Source organism: Cydia strobilella, chromosome 25 (genome assembly GCF_947568885.1).
Source record: "Cydia strobilella chromosome 25, ilCydStro3.1, whole genome shotgun sequence".
NCBI lineage: Eukaryota > Metazoa > Arthropoda > Insecta > Lepidoptera > Tortricidae > Cydia > Cydia strobilella.
Genome location: NC_086065.1, coordinates 2,361,356 through 2,387,727, shown reverse-complemented (window position 1 = coordinate 2,387,727; position 26,372 = coordinate 2,361,356). Strand labels below are relative to the sequence as shown.

General features: G+C 37.1%; 1 protein-coding gene across 1 annotated transcript; it reads left to right on the top strand.

Annotated features, from left to right (window-relative positions):
• The first annotated feature begins 833 nt into the window (after window positions 1-833).
• On the top strand, window positions 834-24,891 carry LOC134752606 (uncharacterized). Its single transcript, XM_063688275.1, has 6 exons — window positions 834-1,417; window positions 15,910-16,101; window positions 17,032-17,042; window positions 17,349-17,471; window positions 19,852-19,993; window positions 23,939-24,891. Exons 1-6 carry the CDS (start codon window positions 1,153-1,155, stop codon window positions 24,079-24,081), a joined length of 876 nt encoding a protein of 291 aa, XP_063544345.1. The 5' UTR covers window positions 834-1,152; the 3' UTR covers window positions 24,082-24,891.
• Window positions 24,892-26,372: the final 1,481 nt, after the last annotated feature.

The window sequence follows — 26,372 nt, the reverse complement described above, 5'->3', positions numbered from 1 at the left end:
AAGTATATGTCAAGAATATGGATAAAGGCAATAAGCTCAGCTCAAACTACAATCCAACACCTCACACTGTACAGAGTTCTAATAGAGGGGATATTTCAGTGAAGAATGATGTAACAGGGCAAGTACTGAGGAGAAATGTAGTTCACCTGAAAAGAGTAGAAGGACAGTGGGAAGCTGTTCAGAGGAAAGATCAGGAAGAAGGAACTGATGGGGAACAAGGTGATACTAATAATGAGCTGTGATTTACTGTGCCATGATTCGTTTATTTTTATTTCTTAGTTTGTTGTTGTTAATTACATTCATACTTTATAAAAAATATAATACTTGTTTAAAGCCTTGTAAAAGTGATATAATATGCACTGTTAATGGTTAACTTGGAGACTGATTCTAGTATTGTAAAATACATTGATTTAGTCACAAAAATACTTGTTGTTATTTATCTGATTTAACTTCAAGGGAGGGATGTAGTGTATGCGATTATGCGAGTGGCTTAAATAGCATACATACGCCGTCTCGTGTGTCCTTGTGTTGGCGGCAAAGCCGTAAAGAAGTAAGTGTCACTGTCTATGGTACGATGGCCGAAGGCTATGGGATTACTGTTGTGGAAGTGAACTTACTGTGTATGCGAGGGCATTGCCGAGCCGGTGTTTACAATAGGTGTTGTATAATTACCAATTTAACAAACACTATAATATCTATTTTTCAAAAAATCTCATGTGTAAATACGCTGATTACCAAATCATTCACAAAAGTAGCGCTCACGCATACATAAATATGAATTAACATGAAAAATACTTTCTTAAACAATAGTTTTGAATATTCCGCCGAAACTAAGTCAAACTTTCTACCTTCTACGTTAAATGTTAAATGTATATATTATACAATGCATTACAATGTTATTGTGTTTGCGCTTTTAAAACAAGTATACTGGGCCGGACATGCCTAAGAAAAAAGCGAAAGTCGAGTCACCGATAGTCTATGCCTTGTGTAGCGGCCGGCGATCGGTGAAAGAAGAAATGGAACGCCATTTTGATTCCGCTGTCAGTTGGATTGCAACTTTTGGCGGGAAATGACGACTGCGTACGTTTTTTAATTAAAAAAATATATGCGTGCGTGAATAACTGAAGTGAATTCGTAAAATAAAATAACGAAATGGATTTAAGAGAGATTATCAAGTGGTTTATCCCGTGTTTTCACATTTTGCTAAAATTGGACGCCAGAATGACTCTAATTTGGTTATTATTGTTTTGTAATCTATGTCCGGGTATAAGTGCTAGTGAATTAGATGAAAGTAGTGATTTAAATAATGCCAAAAATTTAGTTAGTTACGAAAATAATTTTAAGTTCAACCAAAGTGAAGTTTATGGGAATAAATTGTTGGTTTCTGAGGAATTGAGTAATGAAGATACTTCAGTTGGTGAGTTTTTCTATTTGTTTTCATTTCCGGTTGCTTTTTACTGACTTTTTTCATTTCCGGTTTCTTTTTATAGAATTTTAGTTGACTTTTTCCGATTCCGAAAAAACATGTTATAAGTGTGTTTAGCACGACAATATAGGTAATTCAGAACAGAAGAGAAGTGTTAATTTTATAAGATTTTATTAGTAAAATGTAGCTTTCTTTTGTACCTATTAATAGAAACAATTATACAATACGAAATTGTACTTAGTGCTATACCTGTTGTATTATTTGTACCAATTTTATAACTTTGTAAGTACGTATTGTAGGTAATTAGGATTGAATCGTTAATCACTTGGATTTCTAAAACCTTTGTAGGTATTTAAATAGAAATATACTTATGTAATGTTATAATAACTTACCTTGGCAATCAATGACGTTGCAAGATGGGTACTGATATTGGATTTCATTTTTATACCGAAACATAACTGGTAAGTAGAAAAAGGCGCGAAATTAAAATTTATAAAATGTAAAAAAATACCATTACGGTTTGATTTAGACTTTCCAAAGATCTAAAACGCTCATCAGAAACGTTCGTTTATCCAAGATATGTAGATCAAATCATTTGCAATGTGAAAAGTACGACTTATGATTGACAGATCGAGGCGTTGACAATCTTACACACCTACCTAGTCCCACAGTGAGCTCAATAAGGCTTGTGTTATGGGTACTAGATGAGCATATACATATACCTATATAATAGACGCATATACAGGGTTGGCCAAAAAATATGTGCATTACTGTTGCCAGGGAGGTTTTGGGATTATACTGAGCAACTTTGAAATAGTTATTTGTGCAACAAGAGAGGAAAGTTGGTTTTTCTTGCGAGTGTTTATTTTGAGTCCCGAGAAAGCGAAAGATTCTAAGGTAGAATCTTGAGCGTAGCGAGGGACTCAAAAACACGAGATGTAAAATAACTTTGCTCTCGTGTTGCACACATAATTTTTCACCTCAGTAGTGAGAACATATTAAAGGTTAAAATGTATTTCGAATTACACAGAATAAACAGAAAAAAAATAATTATAATATGTACGATACGATGCGATACGAGACGAGACCGGACCGGACCGTACCGTACCGTACCGTACCATACCATATTTTTTTTTTAATAAAAGTATGAAGTTCATGACCTTCACTAAATTAAAAAGCTACATTGTTTCACTCCCTGGAGTGAGGAAAGTGCGACTTTCCTCACTCCAGGGAGTGACGAAAGTAGGCTTGTTCGAGCTGCTGAGGTGAAAAAAAATTTACCCTTCCATAGAAACTGGACGAGCCAAAATGTATGAAACAGCCAAATTTTTCTTCGCGATTTCGAGTTTGGTCCCATAGTAAAAGTTGCTCAGTATAATCTCAAAATCTCCCTGGCAACGGGAAATGTTTTAGCAGAATTTCAATGTAATTTGTGCCGAATCTTTAAAAAAAATTGAAGCATTCTTCATCGAATTGCCAAAAAAATCTTCTGTTTGTTTTTTTACTCTTCCGTAATTATTGAGCCAATAGTGTCATGGTCAACCACAAAATACTTTCCTGTTTGTCTTAAAAAAGTTCGACGTCAAAAACCCTAAACCACAATGCGTATAATCCGCTTAACCTCTTCCGCCCCGATGTCCATTTAAAAGGACAAATACAAAAAAAATTAACGGAATAAAAATGGTGCCTAATTCAAACTTACTAGGGCCGATTTTTTTTGTTTTTTTTTTAAATCAGATTTTGATGAAATTTGTTAAGCTTGTAGAGCTCATTCTGGGTAAACACAAAATCACGATTTGAGACAAAAATGTATGTAATTTTCGTTTTTTCTTGGAAAGAATTTTTGGACATGGACTATTCTCCAAATATCGAAATCTGACGAAAAAAAACAACGACCCACTAATGACTGAGATTTCCAAGGTTAATTAGACAACTACCTATTACATAAATCACCTCAACAGTAAATAATCAAATTACCTAAGTAAAATGGAAAGCGTACTTACAATCACTCATCTTGCTTGGAACATGCTTGTAACAGCAATTACAAATTTGAACGTAGTTATGAAGACAATTAAGTCCGATTTACATTGTACGTTAAGATCGCGTGATGAGACCCATAGGCGAACGCTTTCATTTTTTTAATGTTATTGACCAAGGCTGATTTGTTCGGTCATAGACAATGAGGAAAAAAAGGTGGTCATTGCCTTTAAAATAGCGTGGGTTAAGAAGGTAATTATAATTACGCGTTGTGACAATTAACAATCCATACTAATATGTATTATAAATGCGAAAGTCTGTCTGTCTATCTGTGTGTTACCTCTTCACGCTTAAACCGCTGCACCGATTTAGTTGAAATTTGGCATAGAGATAGTTTGGAGTCCCAGAGAAGGACATATACAGTATGGGGTTCTTCAAAAAAGGAGTGTACATGTTTTTAAAGGGTCGGCAATGCGCATGTAATATCTCTGGTGTTGCAGGCGTCCATAGGCTACGGTGACTGCTTACCATCAGGCGGGCCGTAAGCTTGTTTGCCACCGTCGTGGTATAAAAAAAAACATAAGAATAGTTTTTATGTCAGAAATCATCCCTAGAGAGGGTGAAACGGAGAGTGGAATTGAGATACTTAGTTAATGAATTGCCTGTTAATTGATGTCAGCAATTAAAGCATATGATCAAATTGAATGATTGCCTTTATCTAATAGGCGCTATACTACTTTAATAGCTGCTGTCACTAATTCCACGCAGACGAAGTCGCAGGTAAAGCTAGTAATTAATAATGACAGCACAATGCAATTGTACATCTGTCCTGCACCAACATTTATGTCTCTGTTTGACCTAATGGTTGACTGGTAGAGAATGCCTTTTGGCATTAAGTCCGCCATTTGTACATTTTTCTTTGCTTGTGCAATAAACTTTAAATAAATAAATAAATAAACAGTTTCCCTTAAAGCGTAAAATATGGACACAAACAGATTATTATTATTATTATTCAGAGCCCACTGTGTCCCACTGCTAGGCAAAGGCCTCCCCCCTCTTTTTCCACTCGTCTCTGTTTAATGCTATATCTGGCCAGCCTGTCAAGGAGTCCAAGTTATCCCGCCATCGCCGACGAGGTCTGCCGGATCCCCGGTTAGACTCGTGGGGCTCCCACTCCGTGGTTAACTAGGCCCACAAGTCATCCGGTATTCGGCAGACATGACCAGCCTAGTCCCATTTCAACTTGGCCGCTTTCCGAGCTACATCTATTATTTGAGTCTTAGAGCGCATACAGTCCTAAAATATGGACGCTAAGCACGAAGATTTTCGTAACCCGCCATTTCCTATTCCCATTCCCATCGCCGACGAGGTCTGCCGGATCCCCGGTTAGACTCGTGGGGCTCCCACTCCGTGGTTAACTAGGCCCACAAGTCATCCGGTATTCGGCAGACATGACCAGCCCAGTCCCATTTCAACTTGGCCGCTTTCCGAGCTACGTCTATTATTTGAGTCTTAGAGCGCATACAGTCCTAAAATATGGACGCTAAGCACGAAGATTTTCGTAACCCGCCATTTCCTATTCCCATTCCCATCGCCGACGAGGTCTGCCGGATCCCCGATTAGACTCGTGGGGCTCCCACTCCGTGGTTAACTTGGCCCACAAGTCATCCGGCATTCGGCAGACATGACCAGCCCAGTCCCATTTCAACTTGGCCGCTTTCCGAGCTACGTCTATTATTTGAGTCTTAGAGCGCATACAGTCCTAAAATATGGACGCTAAGCACGAAGATTTTCGTAACCCGCCATTTCCTATTTCTATCGCGCGTGCATTGTTATATTGGTTTCACAGAGGCATTGACCGTCGGGAGAATCCAGGTTAGGACATTAAGTAGATCAATTTTTAACTAAGTATGATACAAGGAACAATCGGGCCAAGCGGCATCGCCTGGGACAAAAGCGCAAACTCAGTGCACTTCCATTTGGCTTTTTTATTAATAAGATAGAGCGGTACTGTCATAGTAAATTTTGTAACCACTGTAAATTCACTGCCATCTATCGACATACTTTAAAACTAAAAATGAAGGTTTATAAAAATACGATAAAATGTATTTAAACATGGATAAATGATTTTTTTATTTGCATTAATTATTTTTATATCATTTTGACCCATGTTCTTTCACTGATATGCGTTAAAATTATAAATAACAAACGAAACCGTCAACGCCCTCTATACGAGAGTAGGCCAAAACTAGTGGCGCCATCTGATCGAGAATCAAATTTTCGTGATTTTCGAGGCACGTTATTTCTTTAGACTGTATCCATCTATTACGGAGTTATATCTATCTTTGTTATTATGTAGGTATATGAAGAAAAACACCATCTTTGAGACTTTATTTTTCACTTATTATGAATAAGTAAATCAAATAAAGCCAAGGTGTTCGGTCGATATAATTGTACAGTCAATATTTGTTAAGTTTCAGAGGTTGGTCTCGTCTCGTGATGGAGGTTACGTTCGTTTACATAACACATGCATAATATATGTACATCCGGTGACTCTTTGAGTGAACTTCCGGTCACAATTTTAACCCATACTTGAATTCACGTTTACATTTTTACAACCGAACTCTTGTAAAGAAAAAAAAACCGGCCAAGTGCGAATCGGACTCGCGCACGGAGGGTTCCGTACCATTACGCAAAAAACGGCAAAAAAAATCACGTTCGTTGTATGGGAGCCCCCACCTATATATTTATTTTATTCTGTTTTTAGTATTAGATAATTGTTAAAGCGGCAATAGAAATACATCATCTGTGAAAATTTCAACTGTCTAGCTATCACGGTTCATGAGATACAGTCTGGTGACAGACAGACGGACAGACAGACGGACAGCGCAGTCTTAGTAATAGCAAAGATATATATAACATATCTAATATATATATATATTTTCAAGTATCTCTCTTCTATCAGATGTTCTCAGACTCATATTCTTGCTTCTCCCTCATCTACTTCTAAGTTTTATAATAGCTCTTTTACCTTCCGGGCTGTTCGGCTGTGGAATGCTTTACCAGTAGAATTAAGATTAGCTAAATCTCTCCCCATATTCAAAAATCAGCTAAAACTATACTTTCTATCTCTGCCTTAAGTTGCCATTTTATATATTGTATATATGCTTGTATAAATATATATTATATATATATATATATTGTATTGTATATTTATTTGTGTGTTAGGTTTCGTTTTAATACTTATATGTATAAGTAGTAATTGTAGTATGTGTGTTTGTGTTTAATAGTCTCCATATTTAGCTCTTTGCACTACCTGTTGACTTTTGTATGAGTTCTACATTTCCTGCTACCCAAAGGTTGTCTGGAAGAGATCGCTTTTTGTTGTTACCTGGTTCTATTTTTTCTTTAAATATTTCTTTGTAGTTTTACATGTATGTAAAATGTATAATTTTGGTGCAATAAAGAATATTTACTTACTTACTTACTATCTTTGGTAATAGGGTCCCGGCCGTTTTTACCCTTTGGGTACGAAACCCTACATTGACCCGCCTGTTTCTATCTCTATTGCACGCGCACAATTATATTACTGTGCTGCTCGCACAGTGACATTGACCAAAGAAGATATATCTATCTTTGCATTGACAGTTGGCCTCATGGGCGGGACCAAGCAATATAATTACGCGCGTGCGATAGAGACAGGAACAGGCGGGTCAATGTACTAAAATCCTTGTGGTAAGCGTCTTTCCTTTAGCCCCACCCTTGACGCTGGCAAAATTGTCCCGCTGGACAGATCTGTGCATCTATACCATTCAATTTTAAAAACTTTTTCAATTTACATATTTACAATCGTCCATTTAGAGTAGAAATAACCCAAAAGTTGATAGTTTTCGACAAAAGTAAATGGTACATTTTTTCAGAAAATGCTCATAGTCTTTGGTAGACCTATCATACATCGAGAAATATTTTAATTCTAATGTAGAATGCGGCATCACCGTTCGTCCAACCAAGTCCAACCGAGGCCTAAGTATTTCACAGTCATAATATCCACATTTTGTCGTTAATACTCCGCCATTAAATTACACAATTCTCCGTAATATAACATTACATTAGCAATTTAAAATAGCCCTTTTAGGGTTAAGTGACTAATATATTAATTTTAATGTGATTATTGCATAATGCGTAGGCTCGTGAGATTTGTAACGTTTTCAGGGTTCCGTACCCAAAGGGTAAAAACGGGACCCTATTACTAAGACTCCGCTGTCTCTGTCACTAGGCTGTATCTCATGAACCGTGATAGCTAGACAGTTGAAATTTTCACGGATGATGTATTTCTGTTGCCGTTATAACAACAAATAGGTACTAAAAACAGAATAAAATTAATATTTAAGTGGGGCTCCCATACAACAAACCTTATTTTTTTGCCGTGTTTTGCGTAATGGTACGGAACCCTTCGTGCGCGAGTCCGACTCGCACTTGGCCCGTTTTTTACTTTCACTCAAAAAGCGTACACATGTTATTTATGTGACGTGAGTGTAAGTTGAGGCATTTGGCGTCGAAACGCTGGGGTCGTGGGGTTCAAGCGCGCGTCAGGTCTACAAGGGATTAACGACGCACCTTATAGACACCACAGCCACCACAGGCGAAACGCTGGGGTCGTGGGTTTCAAGCGCGCGTCGGCTCTACAAGGGACGCGCCTTATAGACACCACAGCCACCACAGGCGAAACGCTGGGGTCGTGGGTTTCAAGCGCGCGTCGGCTCTACAAGGGACGCGCCTTATAGACACCACAGCCACCACAGGCGAAACGCTGGGGTCGTGGGTTTCAAGCGCGCGTCGGCTCTACAAGGGACGCGCCTTATAGACACCACAGCCACCACAGGGGGCCTAGCCAATATGACAATCGTTAGTTATTTTGTATGTATTTTGCTCAGCGTATAAGCATTGCCATTTCAACATGGCAATGCGAATAACTTTCTGGACACACTTTACCTTATTTTATATTAATTTTATAAATTTAAAGTTTATATATATGGCTTTCAATATATTGTGGTTTATTTAACATATTCGCGGACACGAATGCTATAGCATTTTAGCATTCGCATAGTATTTTGTTTCCTTCGGCCACATAGTCTTTTGGCTTTGGTGACATGACGTCACTTACCGTCCGCGAACGTGTTAAAGTTATAAGTGAGTATTAAGTGTAGGTACCTTTTTCCGAGGCTAGTCTAAGCGGCATTTCTCTTAAACTTTATATAGATCAACATGGAACCGTCGACCGTTAGACCATCTTAGCCAAGTGTTCAATTTATAACTGATTTGGTAGTCGAGATTGTAGACCTGTGAGCTGTAGAGCTGAGTTGTAGACCTCGCGATAAGCTTAGAAAATGTTAAAGTGAAAAACACTTAGGTCATTGAGTCATTATCATAGTGAACTCACAATAGTCTTAAGCGCCACAGACCCTATTACCACTTAAGTTCTTTAATGCCAATTTCCGTATTTTGTCAAAAACATTCAATTTTATTTATTTATTTATTTATTTATTTATGTTAAGGAGAACCAACAGCTATACACTTACAATAAACAACAAGATTAAAACAGGAAGCCAATTACAGGAACTCACAGGTAGTAACAAAATATTCAATTTTAAACTAATGCTAACACTTACGCACACACACATGCGTACAAAAAAGAGAGAAAAAATAACATAAAATAAAAAACATACCAAATTGAAAATTAATGGCGATGGAAGCCTTACAATAATCCTAAGTTTTGAACACTTAGTTCATTAGCCCCTCTTGGGGCTTCTACTTATAGGTATACTTATTCAATAACAACAGAGGTCACATAGTTCCAGATAAAAAACACTCTAAAGTAAAATTGATCAGATTCAAATGAAGAATACATATTTAGTGACAAGGCGCCAATACACTAAGTTGATAAATTCCATGCATTTCATCGCGTAATGAAAACGAAACAAAAAAAAAAAAGAAAAAAAGATTACATCTACGAGTAACATTACATTAATAGAAATGTCGCTCACATAAAACACCGCTCAACCAAACTATGCCTCACATTAGGAACTTTACAGTTGAATATATCGATATCAAGTTCTTTCGATAGCTCATTTAGCCTTCGACTCGCGCGAACCAGGAAGCTATTCTGTCTATATTTGGAGGATGCAGTCTTAACAGATATTGGGGGATGGTACCTTTTAGAGCGATAGGGGGTAATAAAAGAAAGTTTACTAAGTAGCTCGGAACAGTCAGTTACACCACTGGTGATGTTCAGGAGAAAGGTAATATCAGATATGTCACGTCTTTTTTGCAATGGGACTAGATGGTGTTTCTTACAAATACTTAAATAATTAGATGAGCTATAGGGATATTTCAGTTTAAAGCATAAATATTTTATAAATTTTTTTTGAACGCGTTCGATTCGGTCAACGTAAGTATTATAGCAGGGGTTCCAGACCTGTGACGCGTACTCCAGTTTATTCCGCACATATGCGCAATAAAGCACTTTCAGGGTTTTAGCTTGGGTGAAGTATATAGAATTTCTCATTATAAAGCCTAGCGCTTTTAGTGCTCCACTAATAATACTATCTATGTGCTTGTCAAATATAAGTTTAGAATCGTGAATAATACCCAAATCCTTCATATAAGTTACTTTCTCAAGCGGGTGACCCTTTATTGTATATGATGTGGAGGTTACATTGCGTTGACGGGAAAATGTAATTGAAAAGCACTTTGAGGGATTAAGCTCTAACTTATTCACTTCACAGTACTCATCGAGACGTTCAAGATCGGACTGCAATAATATTGAGTCATGGTTGCATTTTATCTCGTTAATGATCTTCATGTCATCTGCAAAGCAGAGAAGTTTAGAGTGCAAAAAACACTTGCCTATATCGTTAACAAAAATGTTGAATAATAACGGACCGAGCAGTGACCCTTGCGGGACGCCGCTTGGGACTGATACCCATCCAGATATATAGTTGTTGACCACGACAGCCTGAGACCTATTATTGATATAAGAGGAGAACCACCTCAGTAAATCCCCATGTATTCCCATGTCATATAACTTTGATATAAGCAACCTATGATCAATTCTATCGAAACACTTGCTGTAGTCAGTATATATGACGTCAACCTGAAGCCCACTATCCATAGCTTCAGTGACATAATCATTAAGTAAAACAAGATTGGATACAGTTGACCTTCGTTGCAAAAAACCGTGCTGATAATCACTAAAAGAAAGTTTAAAAGTATCGTATACTTGTTGAAACACAATTTTTTCTAGCACTTTTGAAAGTATACATAATTTCGATATTGGTCTATAGTTAGTTATTTCCGTCTTCGGACCCTTTTTGTGAACGGGGGTGATAAAAGCCGACTTCCATATTGAGGGAATTGAGCACTCGGCGAATGAACGCCGAAAGAGTAAAACAATGGGACACACCAAGCTCTTAGCACAGTTAATTAGGAACTGGGCAGGTAGCTCATCAGGACCCGCTGATTTAGAAGGATCTAATTTTAGTAGTATATTAGAGACAACGTCCGGATTAATTTCAATGCTATTTAAACTAGCCACTGAGTCATACCTGGGATAGGGTGAATGATCGGTATTATTATTATTTGAGGCTCTGAAGGTGGTAGAAAAATAATCTGAGAAAGCATTGCAAATATCTAAGCCTGAATTAAATATTCTGTTTCCATACTTAAGGCTGCTGGGTAAACTCTGAGAGGATGAACGAGACTTCACAAAAGACCAAAATTGTTTAGGGTTAGTGGCAATATTATTTTCTACCCGGTGTATATACGAAGTAAAGCATGTATCTTCTAATTTACGTACTCTTTCCCTAAGAACGTTATATGAAATTAAGTCTGATAGATTCTTGTATATTTTATATTTCCTGAAATATTTGTATTTTTCTTTAATTACTTTCTTCAAGGAAACGGAATACCATACCGGATAGTTATCCTTTATAATTATTTTACTGGGTATAAATTTATCCCTAAGTTTCTTAAAAGTTACGTAAAAGAAATCCAAAGCCTGGTCTAAAGTACGGTCGGAAAACTCAGTCTCCCAATTGATGGTAGCTAGCTCGTTATTAATAGACGTGTAGTCACCTTTGTTGTAAAAATATTTAACCCGAGGGGCTGTATGAAGCGGGAGGACAGTGGTTAACTTAATTCGAATAGTTAAGGGGTCATGATACGGGTCAATAGGAACTAGGGGTACATCACAACTACTAACGCGTACAAAATCATTAGATAATACTAAGTCCAGTAACTTACCGAACCGGTTTAAAATACCGTTATATTGATTTAGATTCAGAGTATGAATTTCATCGATTAGGCTACATTCATCATTACTAGCATAGGAAGACGGAACCATCACCGAGTCTCGACCTATCCACCGGATACCGCTCATATTAAAATCACCAATTATTATAAACTTGTCATCTGGACGATGTAACATCAACTCACTTAATTTATTTAAGAAGTTAGCTAATTGTTGTGAAAATGAGTTACCATTATTTTGATTACACAAATATAGTACGCACAAATGAACTTTTACTAACCTATTGGAGGTGTCCTTAAGCGAAAGTGTAACCCACAAATCCTCAGCAGACGACTGGAACGTCGGCTGCGGGGTCACAGGTAGTTCCCGACGGGTGGCGATGAGCACACCGCCCCCGCGGCTTTGACCGGTCAGGGCGAGATCCCGGTCCCGCCGCCAGACCACATACCGGTCGTCGAACAATTCCGAGTCCAACACACCGTCCACCAGCCACGTCTCCGTTAGAATTATTATGTCAAAAGATACCGTACTAAGATTACGGTAAAATGTAAAAGTTTTAGACCTCAACCCCCTAACGTTCTGATAATAAATACAAGGATGTTTATCTATTACTGAACTACCCATTTGAGATTAATTTAATGACTAAAATTGAGTAAAAATAGAAGTAAATATAATACTGCATCACCCAACATTGACAAAACAACGGTATTCTCATTATGAAAAAAATAATAGATGCTTGCGAGTCAATCATACAGTTATAATAAGCCATAAGGACGTTGTAATAAGCGCGAAAGAATAAATGATTAAAGGCAATATTCAATGAATATAAAGAAAAGAGGTAGGTAGTGAACAGTGAGCGAGGCGTAAACAAGAGGTAGCAAATGCAGATGGCGATAAGACCGAGCGCAAAACAAAAGACTGCCCAGGTGGGCCGGTCAGTGATCGTCAAACTTGGGCAAGTTCGCTTAATGTTAATATTAAACAATAATAACAAAAGCAAAAACGTCAAGCAAGTGACATAATTAGACGATAAATTGAAAATACACCAATTTAAAGCAATTTGTTTAAATCTCGTTCGGTATTAATTATGTGCACTTTAGAATTGTCGTCTTTCCGTACGTGAATTTTAGAGTATCTGACCCACACGTAGAGGTATCCCTTCTGCTTTAGTGACGATTTAACTAGTGACAATAGTTTCTTGTTCTCGGGTGTAAGGTGGTCATTAATGTAGATTCTCTGGGTGTTTCCCTGGAAGCCGATTTCCTCCGCCGCGAGGGTCTTCTTAAGTCTGGCTGCCGCTACTAAATCTTCTTTGATATGCCGATTAATAAAGCTCACAATTATAAGCTTATCACTGGAGTTGTGAATAGGAACTCTGGATATGTGGTTAATATGGCTCTTGTCCACACGAAAGTTCACAGCCGTACAAATATCCATCATGATTGAGAAAAGATTTAATAATGGAATCTATAAAATTTCACGAGAATCGGGCGCAGCATGGTTCCATTTTTATCGCCTGTTACTATGCCCGTCACTTTCGCACTTAAATACTTGTTAGAACGTGACAGGCATGGTGACAAGCGATAAAAATGCGACCGTGCTACAGCCGCTGTAGAGGAGAACATCCGGGCATACGAAATCACTTGGCCCAAGTTAAAACGGAGACCTTCGCGAACGCTTCGGTCAATCAGCCTACATTTTTATAGCGTTGCTGTGGCACTGCCATAATATGTCGCTTGCCAATTCGGAGCAGAATTAGCTTGGTCTGACTTTAAACATATATGTGACGTTTTCAATCAAAAGGTACCACATTGTCGCTTAACATAAGGACGAAAATTGCTTGTATCTTTATACGAAAAACCTGTCAGTGTCCTTATGGCAAGCGACAATTTGGTGCCTTTTGCTTGAAAACGACACATATATATCCTCGATTTTGCACATGACTGAGCAACGACATTATCAACTATCTAGTCACAAAGCCAGCGATAGCGAGAAAGTTCACCGTTCCAAATGAGACCGGTTTGTGGGTGCTGTCTGGTGAATGAATTGGTGAAGGTTACGTTGGAATTGTGTCTGAATTACAACCTGTCTGGCCTAGCTGGTGATCCTGCTCATGAAGCCGATGATCCTGAGTTCAAATCCCGATAAGGGCTTTTATGTGTGATGAGCACAGATATTTGTTACTGAGTCATGAGTATTTTCTATCTATTATGTATAAATATTTATGTTTGTATCAAAGATAGATTTAACTCCGTAATAGATGGATACAGTCTAAGGGAAAAAACGTGCCTCGAAAATCAAGAAAATTTGATTCTCGAACAGATGGCGCCACTACCTTTTACCTACTCTCGAATAGATGGCGTTGACGGTTCCGTTTGTTATGTAACAATTTTAACGCATATCCGTGAAATAACATGGGTCAAAATCATATAAAAATAATTAATGCAAATAAAAAAATGTGATCCATATATAAATACATTTTATGGTATTTTAATAAATCCTCATTTTTAGTTTTAATCGTGTGTCGATAGATGGATTATGAATCTTCCTTACCTTACGATATTTAAGGAGTAGTCAATCTTGAAAGAAAAATACAATACAATAACATAACAGGTCCATGGGGTCCCAGCGCGCATAAGTTGTTTGCAGAAATCGCGAAGCGTCTGGTTGACGTAACTGGTGACCGAAGAGCTGGCGGCTTTCTCGCACAACGTATCAGCATTGCGATACAGCGGGGAAATGCCGCCAGCATCCTTGGTACAATGCCTCAAGGGCCTATTTTAGATTTAAGCTAGTTATTAATTTCGTTTACGTAGTACCACTGTATATATCTTGCATGTAAATAAATGTTTATAAATACAATAACTATGTTATCGGTTTTAATATAAATAATACCATAATACGCCTTCTCAGAGCCTCTGGACTCAACAGACAAGTTTCTTCGGATATATATTTCACCGGATGCTTAGTTGAAGAAAACTGCAGCGGTATCATGGTCGCATTTTTATCACTTGTTATGTCATGCGTCACTTACTTACTTGTTAGAACGTGACAGGCATGATGACAGATGATAAAAAACCGACCATCTTAGCCCTACTAGTTAGAACTTTAGTCGTCATTAAAATATGTGCCAATGTCTACTTATAGATAACTCTATTGTATATTTTTTAACTAAGGAGGTTGGACGGACTGGGTGAAGGCCTGGTTGCGTGAAGCTGAATTGTATTATGTTATGTAAGTAAAAATCGTAAAAATGTTGTATATCTAGGTAAAACGAGTTTTAGTTCCAAGACCCTTAATACGCAGTTACACAGTGTCAAAATAATTTTCTCGCTAACCGGCATTTAGAGCACTACGGTCCACTGACTACAACTACAAAGTAATCGATATTATAAGTGTGTTACACAGCTGTAATAAAACGTAACTGCCGGCCTAGCCAAGGTGACAATCGCTATCGCTTCGACAACGAAACGCTTTGTGTCTCTCTATCACTCTTCCATATTAGTGTGACAGTGACAGTTGCGTTCCAATCGCACGGAGCGTTAGCGATTGGCGTGTTGGCTACGCGGCCTGATTGCGAGATTCGATAACACCTGTGTTTATGAAGTGGGGAAAGTAAAAAGAAAAAGGCGTACAATCGGAAAATGAATTTAAATACGTAACATGTTAGATATTTATTTACATTCCATAATTTAGAACTTTGGAATCTCTCTTTTAAGCCCTTATTGAGTATTTTCTAGTTTGTTGGCGTTCATCAATATTCTGATCATAATACAAGTATTTGCTGTTATTTTTCTTGACTATACATTAAGTACTACGCCCATACAAGTTATATGCAAGAAACAAATGAGCATTCCATACAGTTCCATATTCCTATGGACAGTATTTCATAGTAAAAAAAACAGACCTACATGTTATATATATATCCATGTATTCAACTTTCGAGATCATTGATTTTTACTTTCTAGCTCGTGTTTCCGATTACTTAAAAAGAACACAATAATACTCGTTCCTCGACAGAAATAGGAATTGCCACTATTGCCAGCCTTGAGTTGCTAAACGCCCTCGGTTTACTCACCGGTTAAGTCACCCTCAGCCTTCCCTATTTTCCAACAGAGGCTTCAAGATTTTTGAGCAAGGCTCCTTATTACCCCCTAATACCTACATTTCCTTTTAAAATAATACGTTTTCGTTTCAGGTCGAACCTTCGGTCGTCCAATGAAGAAGATGATGCAAGCTATGATCCCGCTTGCGATGGCTATCGGCTCCGCTGGCACTTGGGCGGTGGTCGCAGCCCTAATAGGAGCCAAGACTTTGGTGGTCACGCTCTTTATACTGAAGTTACTACTTATGGCGGGAGCTGCTAAGGTAAATACAACCTTATACTATAGTAAATAAGGTTTAGTTTCTTATAATCGATGTTAGTCTTCACTGGCGATGGCTATCGGCTCCGCTGGCACTTGGGCGGTGGTCGCAACCCTAATAGGAGCCAACACTTTGGTGGTCACGCTCTTTATACTGAAGTTACTTCTTATGGCGGGAGCTGCTAAGGTAAATACAACCTTCTATTATAGTAAACAAGGTTTAGTTTCTTATAATCGGTCTTCACTGGCGATGGCTATAGGATCCGCTGGTACATGGGCGGTGGTCGCAGTCCTTATAGGAGCCAAGACTTTGGTGGTCACGCTCTTTATACTGAAGTTACTTCTTATGGCGGGAGCTGCTAAGGTAAATATGACCTTATGTTTAGTGAAGAAGGTTTAGATTCTTATACACAACGATAGTCTTTATTGAACTGATGTGCTTGGGAAGCTGTAAAGGTAAATATAATGTTATAGTAAACAAGGTACATGGGCGGTGGTCGCAGACCCTATAGGAGCCAAAGACTTTGGTGGTCACGCTCTTTATACTGAAGTTACTTCTTATGGCGGGAGCTGCTAAGGTAAATACAACCTTATACTATAGTAAACAAGGTTTAGTTTTTTATAATCGGTCTTCACTGGCGATGGCTATAGGATCCGCTGGTACATAGGCGGTGGTCGCAGTCCTTATAGGAGCAAAGACTTTGGTGGTCACGCTCTTTATACTGAAGTTACTGCTTATGGCGGGAGCTGCTAAGGTAAATATGACCTTATGTTTAGTGAAGAAGGTTTAGATTCTTATACACAACGATAGTCTTTATTGAACTGATGGGCTTGGGAAGCTGTAAAGGTAAATATAATGTTATAGTAAACAAGGTACATGGGCGGTGGTCGCAGACCTTATAGGAGCTAAAGACTGGTGGTCACGCTCTTTATACTGAAGTTACTTCTTATGGCAGGAGCTGCTAAGGTAAATACAACCTTATACTCTAGTAAACAAGGTTTAGTTTCTTATAATCGGTTTTCACTGGCGATGACTATTGGATCCGCTGGTATAAAAATACATGGGCGGTGATCGCAGCCCTAATAGGAGCCAAGACGATTGAAGTGTTGTGATGGATATGTTAAAATTGTAAAGAATTATTCGGTCAGTGCGGTAAAAAAGGATCTTTTATAGCAAGCATCAATATAGCTGACCCCTTTTTAAATGTGTAGGTAACATGTAACATGCAATTTAGTAAATATACGATATTTTTGTACCTACATATTTGTACAGGCAGTGGAGCTAGTAGACGCCGGATTTAAGAACAGACAGACATACAATTACAACAATGGTCCCCAGGCACCGTACGACCCGTACCAGAGACCCATGGTACCCAAACCAGTGGTACCAACATTGGTAACTGTTTGAACGATATTTTTGTTTCCTCATACCTCATTTCTGCCGATTATTTTTTGCGCAATGTTTGTGTTGGCATTATAAATATATTTTTGTACAATTTTGGTAAAAAAAGCAGGATAATCGAACTACTACGATTATGTAGGCTATACTTGGCTATACTATACCCCGTTTTTTAAGCTTAGTGATAAGTACCTAATTAACTTTTTTTTCGTAATGCTAGTTCCTTGGATATTTAATATTGCGGTACAATTAGTGCATAGTTCCTCAGATTTTTTTTTTTTTTAGTTTCATCTAAAAAAAACGGACTATAAAGTTCAACTCTGCACGGCATTAGCAATGACAAAGTGTGGCAATGTCATCATTAATGCAAATTTTCTATGAAAATACCGCAAATGAATTGTTCTATTCAAGTTGGTGCAGAGTTACGGACTCTGTTGGGATTTGGAATATAAAGGCAAAGATAAGTTACCAGTAAAAGTTGTTACCGCTGGTTCAGTTCTCTGGGTTTTTATTCTCATTACCATAAAAATCACCAATGTTACCACAAAAAAAAACGCGCATAAAAATACATCTGGTCGAAATGAGGCACAATCACAAAATCTTCAATACACTTGTACCTAGGTTAGTCCTTATGTTTGAAACCTGTTTTTTTAAAGCACCATGAATTCTTCTTTTGGTTTTATCACAAATCTTTACTTTTTTTAGTAAATCAGTGACTGTGGCTTTCCATTACAGAAAGGCCCTTTTATGCTTCAAGTGCAATAAGCCGTTTTTCATGAGATACGGCCTGGTGACAGACAGACGGACAGCGGAGTCTTAGTATTAGCATAGAGTAACTGATACTAGAGCGTTACTGTCATAGTAAATTTTGTAACCCCAGTAAATTCACTGCCATCTGTCGACACACTTTAAAACTAAAATTGAAGATTTATAAAAATACGATAGAATGTATTTAAATATAGATAAATGATTTTTTTTATTTGCATGAATTATTTTTATGATTTTGACCCATGTTCTTTCACTGATATGCGTTAAAATTGTTAAATAACAAACGAAACCGTCAACGCCATCTATACGGCTGTAGGCCAAAACTAGTAGCGCCCTCTGAACGAGAATCAAATTTTCTTGATTTTCGAGGCACGTTTTTTCCTTAGACTGTATCCATCTATTACGGAGTTATATCTATCTTTGGTATTAGGGTCCCGTTTTTACCCTTTGAGTACGGAACCCTAAAAATGGAATGGCCCTCCAATCTTTAACACTTGCCGTCAATGTTTTCCTCGTAATAGTTTTGCTATTGAATCATTATTTGACACATTTTGAGTAACAGTGAAAGTGGCTTTCTATGGCTTGCGTGAATGACGCAATACGGGCAGTGGGTCAGAGCGAGACGGATGCGTGTTTCGGGTGCCTCTGGGTGCTATTTAGGCTCTTGACTTTACAAGGTCTTGATTAGAGGTTTTAAATACCATTACAGGGGGTTGGTCTCTTTTTACAAGCTTTTATTTAACTTGCAATATAGGTACCTATTAGAGTTACACCAAGAAAAGTTTGCAACGATTTTAATAGCATACGCAATGCAAGTGTTATTTATACGTCATGATTTCATAGAAGTTTGACGTTTAAAATAACATATTATTGTTTATTTATTTTAATACCGTGCAAGCTTACAGTACTACACCAATTCACTTACACCCTACAACAATAGATATATATCCTCTTTGTCTTTAGCAAAGCTTCGAATGTGCTTAGTTAGGGTGACTGCCACTTCTCCACTCTATAGTAATTGGCCACTTCTACTAACAAATCAGAAAAAAAAACAAGATAAGTAATAGAAACCTTATTGTTAGGAGTGGCCAATTATTATCGAGTGGCCACTTACCCTATCTACTTACTTTACTAGTGGTGAACGGTATTTGTCACTCAATATTGCAAACTTTAATTAACTACTTACTTTACTCAAGAGTCACGTGAACCATGACTGAGTACTTACGTAGGCGAACAACACGCGAACGCGAAGGGTGAATCAATCCTTTGATACCTATAGAAGTGTCCTAAGTGGGCGATCTCGTTGCGAACGCGAACGCCGTGGGCCCGTCGCGCCGCGCCGCGCCACTTCGCGTTCGCGAGTGTTAGTTGGCCTACGTAAAAGCGGGATCCCGTGTGCGGCACTGTGAGGCCCAAGCATTTTTGTACTGAATTTGCTTGTGCCGCACGCACTCTGGTGGAATCCCACCTTAAGACTTGTTAAGACGCAGCGTAAGGACGGCTAGGTTCTTATGTTTTTTATTTAGGCACCAGAAAAAAGACCTATCAATCACATCTTTTATTTCACTAAAATCGGTTCAGCCACTTACAAGTTATCATCGTTTTTCAGTTCGGCGGCCTCCTTGGTGCCAAGTTGCACCATCAGCCTGCCCCGCACTACGCTCCCCCGCCAAGTAAGGAGATCCATCTACATATACACAATGGGCAACATGGCCATCATGAGCATGAGGAAGAGGTCATACCTAATATATGTAAGTTCTCATTTTATGGCATTATTTCTTACTATTAGCATAGAGTAACTGATACTAGAGCGTTACTGTCATAGTAAATTTTGTAACCCCAGTAAATTCACTGCCATCTGTCGACACACTTTAAAACTAAAAATGAAGATTTATAAAAATACGATAGAATGTATTTAAATATAGATAAATGTTTTTTTTTATTTGCATTATTTATTTTTATGATTTTGACCCATGTTCTATCACTGATATGCGTTAAAATTGTTAAATAACAAACGAAACTGTCAACGCCATCTATACGACTGTAGGCCAAAACTAGTAGCGCCCTCTGAACGAGAATCAAATTTTCTTGATTTTCGAGGCACGTTTTTTCCTTAGACTGTATCCATCTATTACGGAGTTATATCTATCTTTGCTATTAGCAATGAGGATATAATAAGATAGAGCGGTACTGTCATAGCAAAGATAGATACATAGAGTAACTTATACTAGAGCGGTACTGTCATAGTAAATTTTGTAACCCCAGTAAATTCACTGCCATCTGTCGACACACTTTAAAACTAAAAATAAATATTCATAAAAATACGATAAAATGTATTTAAATATGGATAAATGATTTTTTTATTTGCATTAATTATTTTTATATGATTTTGACCCATGTTCTTTCACTGGTATGCGTTAAAATTATAAATAACAAACGAAACAGTCAACGCCCTCTATACGAGTGTAGGCCAAAACTAGTGGCGCCATCTGATCGAGAATCAAATTTTCGTGATTTTCGAGGCACGTTTTTTTCTTAGACTGTATCCATCTATTACGGAGTTATATCTATCTTTGATAGATATAACTCCGTAATAGATGGATACAGTCTAAGGAAAAAACGTGCCTCGAAAATCAAGAAAATTTGATTCTCGTTCAGAGGGCGCTACTAGCTTTGGCCTACTGTCGTATAGATGGCGTTGACGGTTTCGTTTGTTATTTAACAATTTTAACGCATATCAGTGAAAGAACATGGGTCAAAATCATAAAAATAATTAATGCAAATAAAAAATTTCATTTATCCATATTTAAATACATTTTATCGTATTTTTATAAATCTTCATTTTTAGTTTTAAAGTGTGTCGACAGATGGCAATGAATTTACTGGGGTTACAAAATTTACTATAACAGTACCGCTCTAGTATAAGTTACTAGAGCGGTACTGTTATAGTAAATTTTGTAACCACTTTAAATTCACTGCCATCTATCGCCATACTTTAAAACTAAAAATGAAGATTTATAAAAATACGTTAAAATGTATTTCAATATGGATAAATGTTTTTTTCATTTGCATTAATTATTTTTATATGATTTTGACCCATGTTCTTTCACTGGTATGCGTTAAAATTATAAATAACAAACGAAACAGTCAACGCCCTCTATACGAGAGTAGGCCAAAACTAGTGGCGCCATCTGATCGAGAATCAAATTTTCGTGATTTTCGAGGCACGTTTTTTCCTAAGACTATCCATCTATTACCTCAAAAGGAAAAAACGGTAACCCTTATAGGATCACTCGTGCGTCTGTCTGTCTGTCCGTCTGTCACAGCCCATTTTCTCTGAAACTACTGGACCAATTAAGTTGAAATTTGGTATACATATGTAAGTTTATGACCCAAAGACAGACATGTAACGTAAACAAATGAATTTTAAACACGGGGGCTACTTTTGGGAGGTAAATGAGGAAATTAAAAAATAAAGTTTTTCAAACTATATCGTGTTACATATCAAATGAAAGAGCTCATTGTGAGAAACTCAAATATATTTCTTTTTATAATTTTATGATAAACAGTTTAGAAGTTATTTAAGAAAATAGGCAAAAAATGACTATTCCCCCCCCTTATCTCCGAAACTACTAGGTCTAAAATTTTGAAAAAAATACACAAAATAGATCTGTACGTATAGATCACAGGAAACCCTATTAGAAGTGTGCAATTTAGCGTGAGTCGGACTTAATTACGTAGTTTTTGATTCGACCCCTACGGGTTTTTTAAAGACATTTCACTCACGTTTCACAAAAAAAATACATTGTTTAAATTATGTAATGTACGAACGATATATATATATATATATCTTGGAACGCGAGTCCGACTCGCACTTGGCCGGTTTTATTATTTGCTATCTTGCTATAAAAAAAATATTAATAATAAATAAATTAATAATATGTAGCTTTCCATCAGAGAAGGGTCCTTAGGGTGCTGAGTGGGGATCCTGTTTAGCATCTAATTTGTGTTGTATGTGTTTTTCAATGTATTGTCCAATGTTTATGTTATGATGCATGATGCTAAATAAATGTATTTTCTTTCTTTCTTTCTTTCTTATGCTTCATGTGCAATACGGACCATTCTATCAGAATTTCTGGTGGGATTTCAGACGAAAAAACTGCTTATTGCACTTGAAGCATAAGGGTTCTCCTGTGATGGAAAGCCACATAAAAAGGTAAGTAATAACCCCTTTTAACGCTTTTAACGCATTTTCCGCTACATCGTGAACTTGGCATTTTTTCTACAAAAAAAATTGAAATGTTAATCATCTTTAATTTTATGCCATCTTGTAGCCAGTAGCGACACGTTTCACAGGTATTAAAGGTGTTGCTTGATACTTGGACATCTAGCGACGAGTAGCAGAACTAAAATCACGGAGCAGTAATTATAATTTATAAGTTTATGCGATTTGCCGCTAGATGTAGATTAGTAGTGAATTAATATTTATATCATGCTGGTAAAAAACCAGCCAAGTGCGAGTCGGACTCGGTTCGGTACCATTACGCAAAAAACGGCAAATAAGTCACGCTTGTTGTATAGGAGCGCCACTTAAATATTTATTTTATTCTGTCTTTAGTATTTGTTGTTAAAGCGCAATATAAATACAACATCTGTGAAAATTTCAACTGCCTAGCTATCACGGTTCATGAGATACAGCCTGGTGACAGACAGAAGGACAGAGGAGTCTTAGTAATAGAATAGGGTCCCGTTTTTACCCTTTGGGTACGGATACGGAAACCTATAAATGAGCTTTATCACTGATACCAACTGATACTCACAGTTCCTGATGATACACACACATATTTTGCGCTATCTTTTAAACCAAACTTTTATAGAAATCTAACTTTGCACCGACCTACGATATAATAACGCCATAGATATTTTTATAGAATTTTGAAATAAAAGATTTGAAATCAATGATGACGTTGCCGAAACTTTGTCGTTACAAATGCTATGCAGAATGCATAATCTTAGTCCGACTCTAATTTATTAAAACCATAGAGTAACTTATACTAGAGCGGTACTGTCATAGTAAATTTTGTAACCCCAGCAAATTCACTGCCATCTGTCGACACACTTTAAAACTAAAAATGAAGATTTATAAAAATACGATAGAATGTATTTAAATATAGATAAATGATTTTTTTTATTTGCATTAATTATTTTTATGATTTTGACCCATGTTCTTTCACTGATATGCGTTAAAATTGTTAAATAACAAACGAAACCGTCAACGCCATGTATACGACTGTAGGCCAAAACTAGTAGCGCCCTCTAAACGAGAATCAAATTTTCTTGATTTTCGAGGCACGTTTTTTCCTTAGACTGTATCCATCTATTACGGAGTTATATCTATCTTTGTTAAAACGGACCCTTATTACAAGCTTTTATTTAGTTTTACCTGTCCCGTTGTCTGTAATCAAATCTTGCAAGTTAAATTTGGCCCACTTCCCGGTTTCCGATATAGCTGAAAATTTGCATACATACTTATGTACCTAAGTCGAACTTTGTGATAAAACAACGCAAACTATGTTTGGGGTTGTTAGAATTGTCTCGATGAGTATTAGTTGCATGTGAAAAGAAAAGTACAGTCAGCGATAATAGCTTATACCAAGAATTTATGCCAAGAACTTATTTTCTTATTTTGTTCGCAGCTTCGTGGTCCCGCGATGGTCCCGTCAGTTCACCCGCCAGCATTTCATCAAAGGTGTCAGCGGAGGCTTACAACCCTTACCTATATCTAGCGGGTCCTCAGACTATAAGGACACCGTACGGGAACTATGTCAAAGTTGATTGAGAGTTTACCTTTAGCTGAGCGCGAAAATCGAAATATGTCTCTTTATCACTCTATATATAAAAGATAGAGAGTCCAATAGTCGAACGAATTAAGTGGTTTCTGGCAAGCCCTCACTGCCCTCAGACTAAAATGACCCCGTACGGGAACTTTTTCAATGTGGACTGAGCTTGCCTTTACCTGAGGCCCTAGCGTGAAAATTAAAATAAATGTCTCTTTATCGCTCTGTATATAAAAGATAGAGAGTCAAATAGTCGAACGAATTAAGTGGTTTCTGGCAAGCCCTCACTGCCCTCAGACTAAAATGACCCCGTACGGGAACTATTTCAATGTGGACACAGCTTGCCTTTACCTGAGGCGCTAGCGTGAAAATTAAAATAAATGTTTCTTTATCGCTCTGTATATAAAAGATAGAGAGTCAAATAGTCGAACGAATTAAGTGGTTTCTGGCAAGCCCTCACTGCCCTCAGACTAAAATGACCCCGTACGGGAACTTTTTCAATGTGGACTGAGCTTGCCTTTACCTGAGGGCCTAGCGCAAAAAATTGAAATAAATGTCTTTATCGCTCTATATTTGAAAGAGAGAGTCAAATAGTCGAACTTAAGTTGTTTGCGGCAAGCCCTTAGACTATAAGGATTCCGTACGGAAACTATAGAGTCTGTGCGGAAAGAGAAGAGTCGTGAAATATATGGGATCCAACACATTATACGACTCTCATCTTTCCGCACAGACTCTATCAAAGTAGACTGAAATTTCATATTTTGGGTTTTTCTTGGAAATCCACGAACTTCGAAATTCGATTTTTTGTTATCTGCCTCATGTATTGCATATTTGAAGGATATAGAGGCAAATAGACAAACGAATGAACAAATGGTTAGCTTAGACCCTGAAGCCGACATCGTACACTGACATCAGATTGATATTTGAATTAATTATTTAGTTATTGTGCGTCTCGCCCGTGCCAATACATGTCCGGGCAAGTACGAGTGAAATGCACGATGATAAATAACATGACTCAAATATCAAATATCATCAAATATCATTGATCATTTTGATATTTGAGTGTACGTTTAGTTGAGTGAGAGTGTGGATTAGTAAATTTTGTAACCCCAGTAAATTCACTGCCATCTGTCGACACACTTTAAAACTAAAAATGAAGATTTATAAAAATACGATAGAATGTATTTAAATATAGATAAATGATTTTTTTTTATTTGTAATAATTATTTTTATGATTTTGACCCATGTTCTTCCACTGATATGCGTTAAAATTATTAAATAACAACGAAACCGTCAACGCCATCTATACGACTGTAGGCCAAAACTAGTAGCGCCCTCTGAACGAGAATCAAATTTTCTTGATTATCGAGGCACGTTTTTTCCTTAGACTGTATCTATCTATTACGGAGTTATATATTTCAATCTTCAGCGGAAATATTAAAAACGAAAAATTATAAATAACTGGAAAAGACCTGTAAATAGTTATATTTGAAGGGTATACGGAAAGTACATGTCTAGTCACTTTTTTTCGAAAATGAGATTTTAATCTCAAAATGAGCCCTCAATGAACTATTAGTTCTTTACAACTTCTGTTACCGCTGCAATTATAAATATCTCCTTTTTTTCTCCCTTTAAAAACACTTATACACGAAAATAATATGGTTCATTACCTACATCGTTCCTTTCAAACCGCGATAACTCAAAATGTTGTCACAGTGACTAGACATGTTCTTTCCGTGTACCCTTCGAATGTTAGCGTTATAAGTTATTAGTATGACTTTGTCGAATAATGAATAGAGGCCAAATAATATTGTCTTCGGATTTTTGCATGTACAACCAGCCTTAAAGTTTGTAGTCTATGATTGTTCATTATTTTAGTATGTGGGTATTTTTGCACTTTGTAATTTTTCCTCAGTCACCCGTTGACCACGAACGCTGTAAAGGGTTCGAAACGTCGGGATGTATTATAAATTCAATATACGCGATATAATCCGTTTTCATAGTTTTATTTCATTAGAGGCCAAATGTTTTCCATTTATATGGAAGGAAAACTCTCTCTGTAAATACCTATTATTTATGTTAATTTACTGCCCAAAATGTAAAAGTTGTTACCAATTGTATTATAAAATAATTTTGAAGAATAGTATTGCCTGTAGAATTACCTAATTAGACTATAGATAAGTTATTTATTGAAATATATTAATAATATTAATATAGCTAATATTGCTTAAGTTATTTATATTTTTTAATAATAAACTGTTAATAAAAGGTTTTATTTATTTTTTATTTATTA

What these genes read in the sequence shown, in the direction of transcription:
- LOC134752606 (XM_063688275.1), top strand. Translation starts at nt 1,153, where the DNA reads ATGGATTTAAGAGAGATTATCAAGTGGTTTATCCCGTGTTTTCACATT. An exon ending in TAATGAAGATACTTCAGTTG is followed by an intron (nt 1,418 to 15,909) that starts GTGAGTTTTTCT and finishes TTTTCGTTTCAG; the next exon opens with GTCGAACCTTCGGTCGTCCA. An exon ending in AACCAGTGGTACCAACATTG is followed by an intron (nt 17,472 to 19,851) that starts GTAACTGTTTGA and finishes ATCGTTTTTCAG; the next exon opens with TTCGGCGGCCTCCTTGGTGC.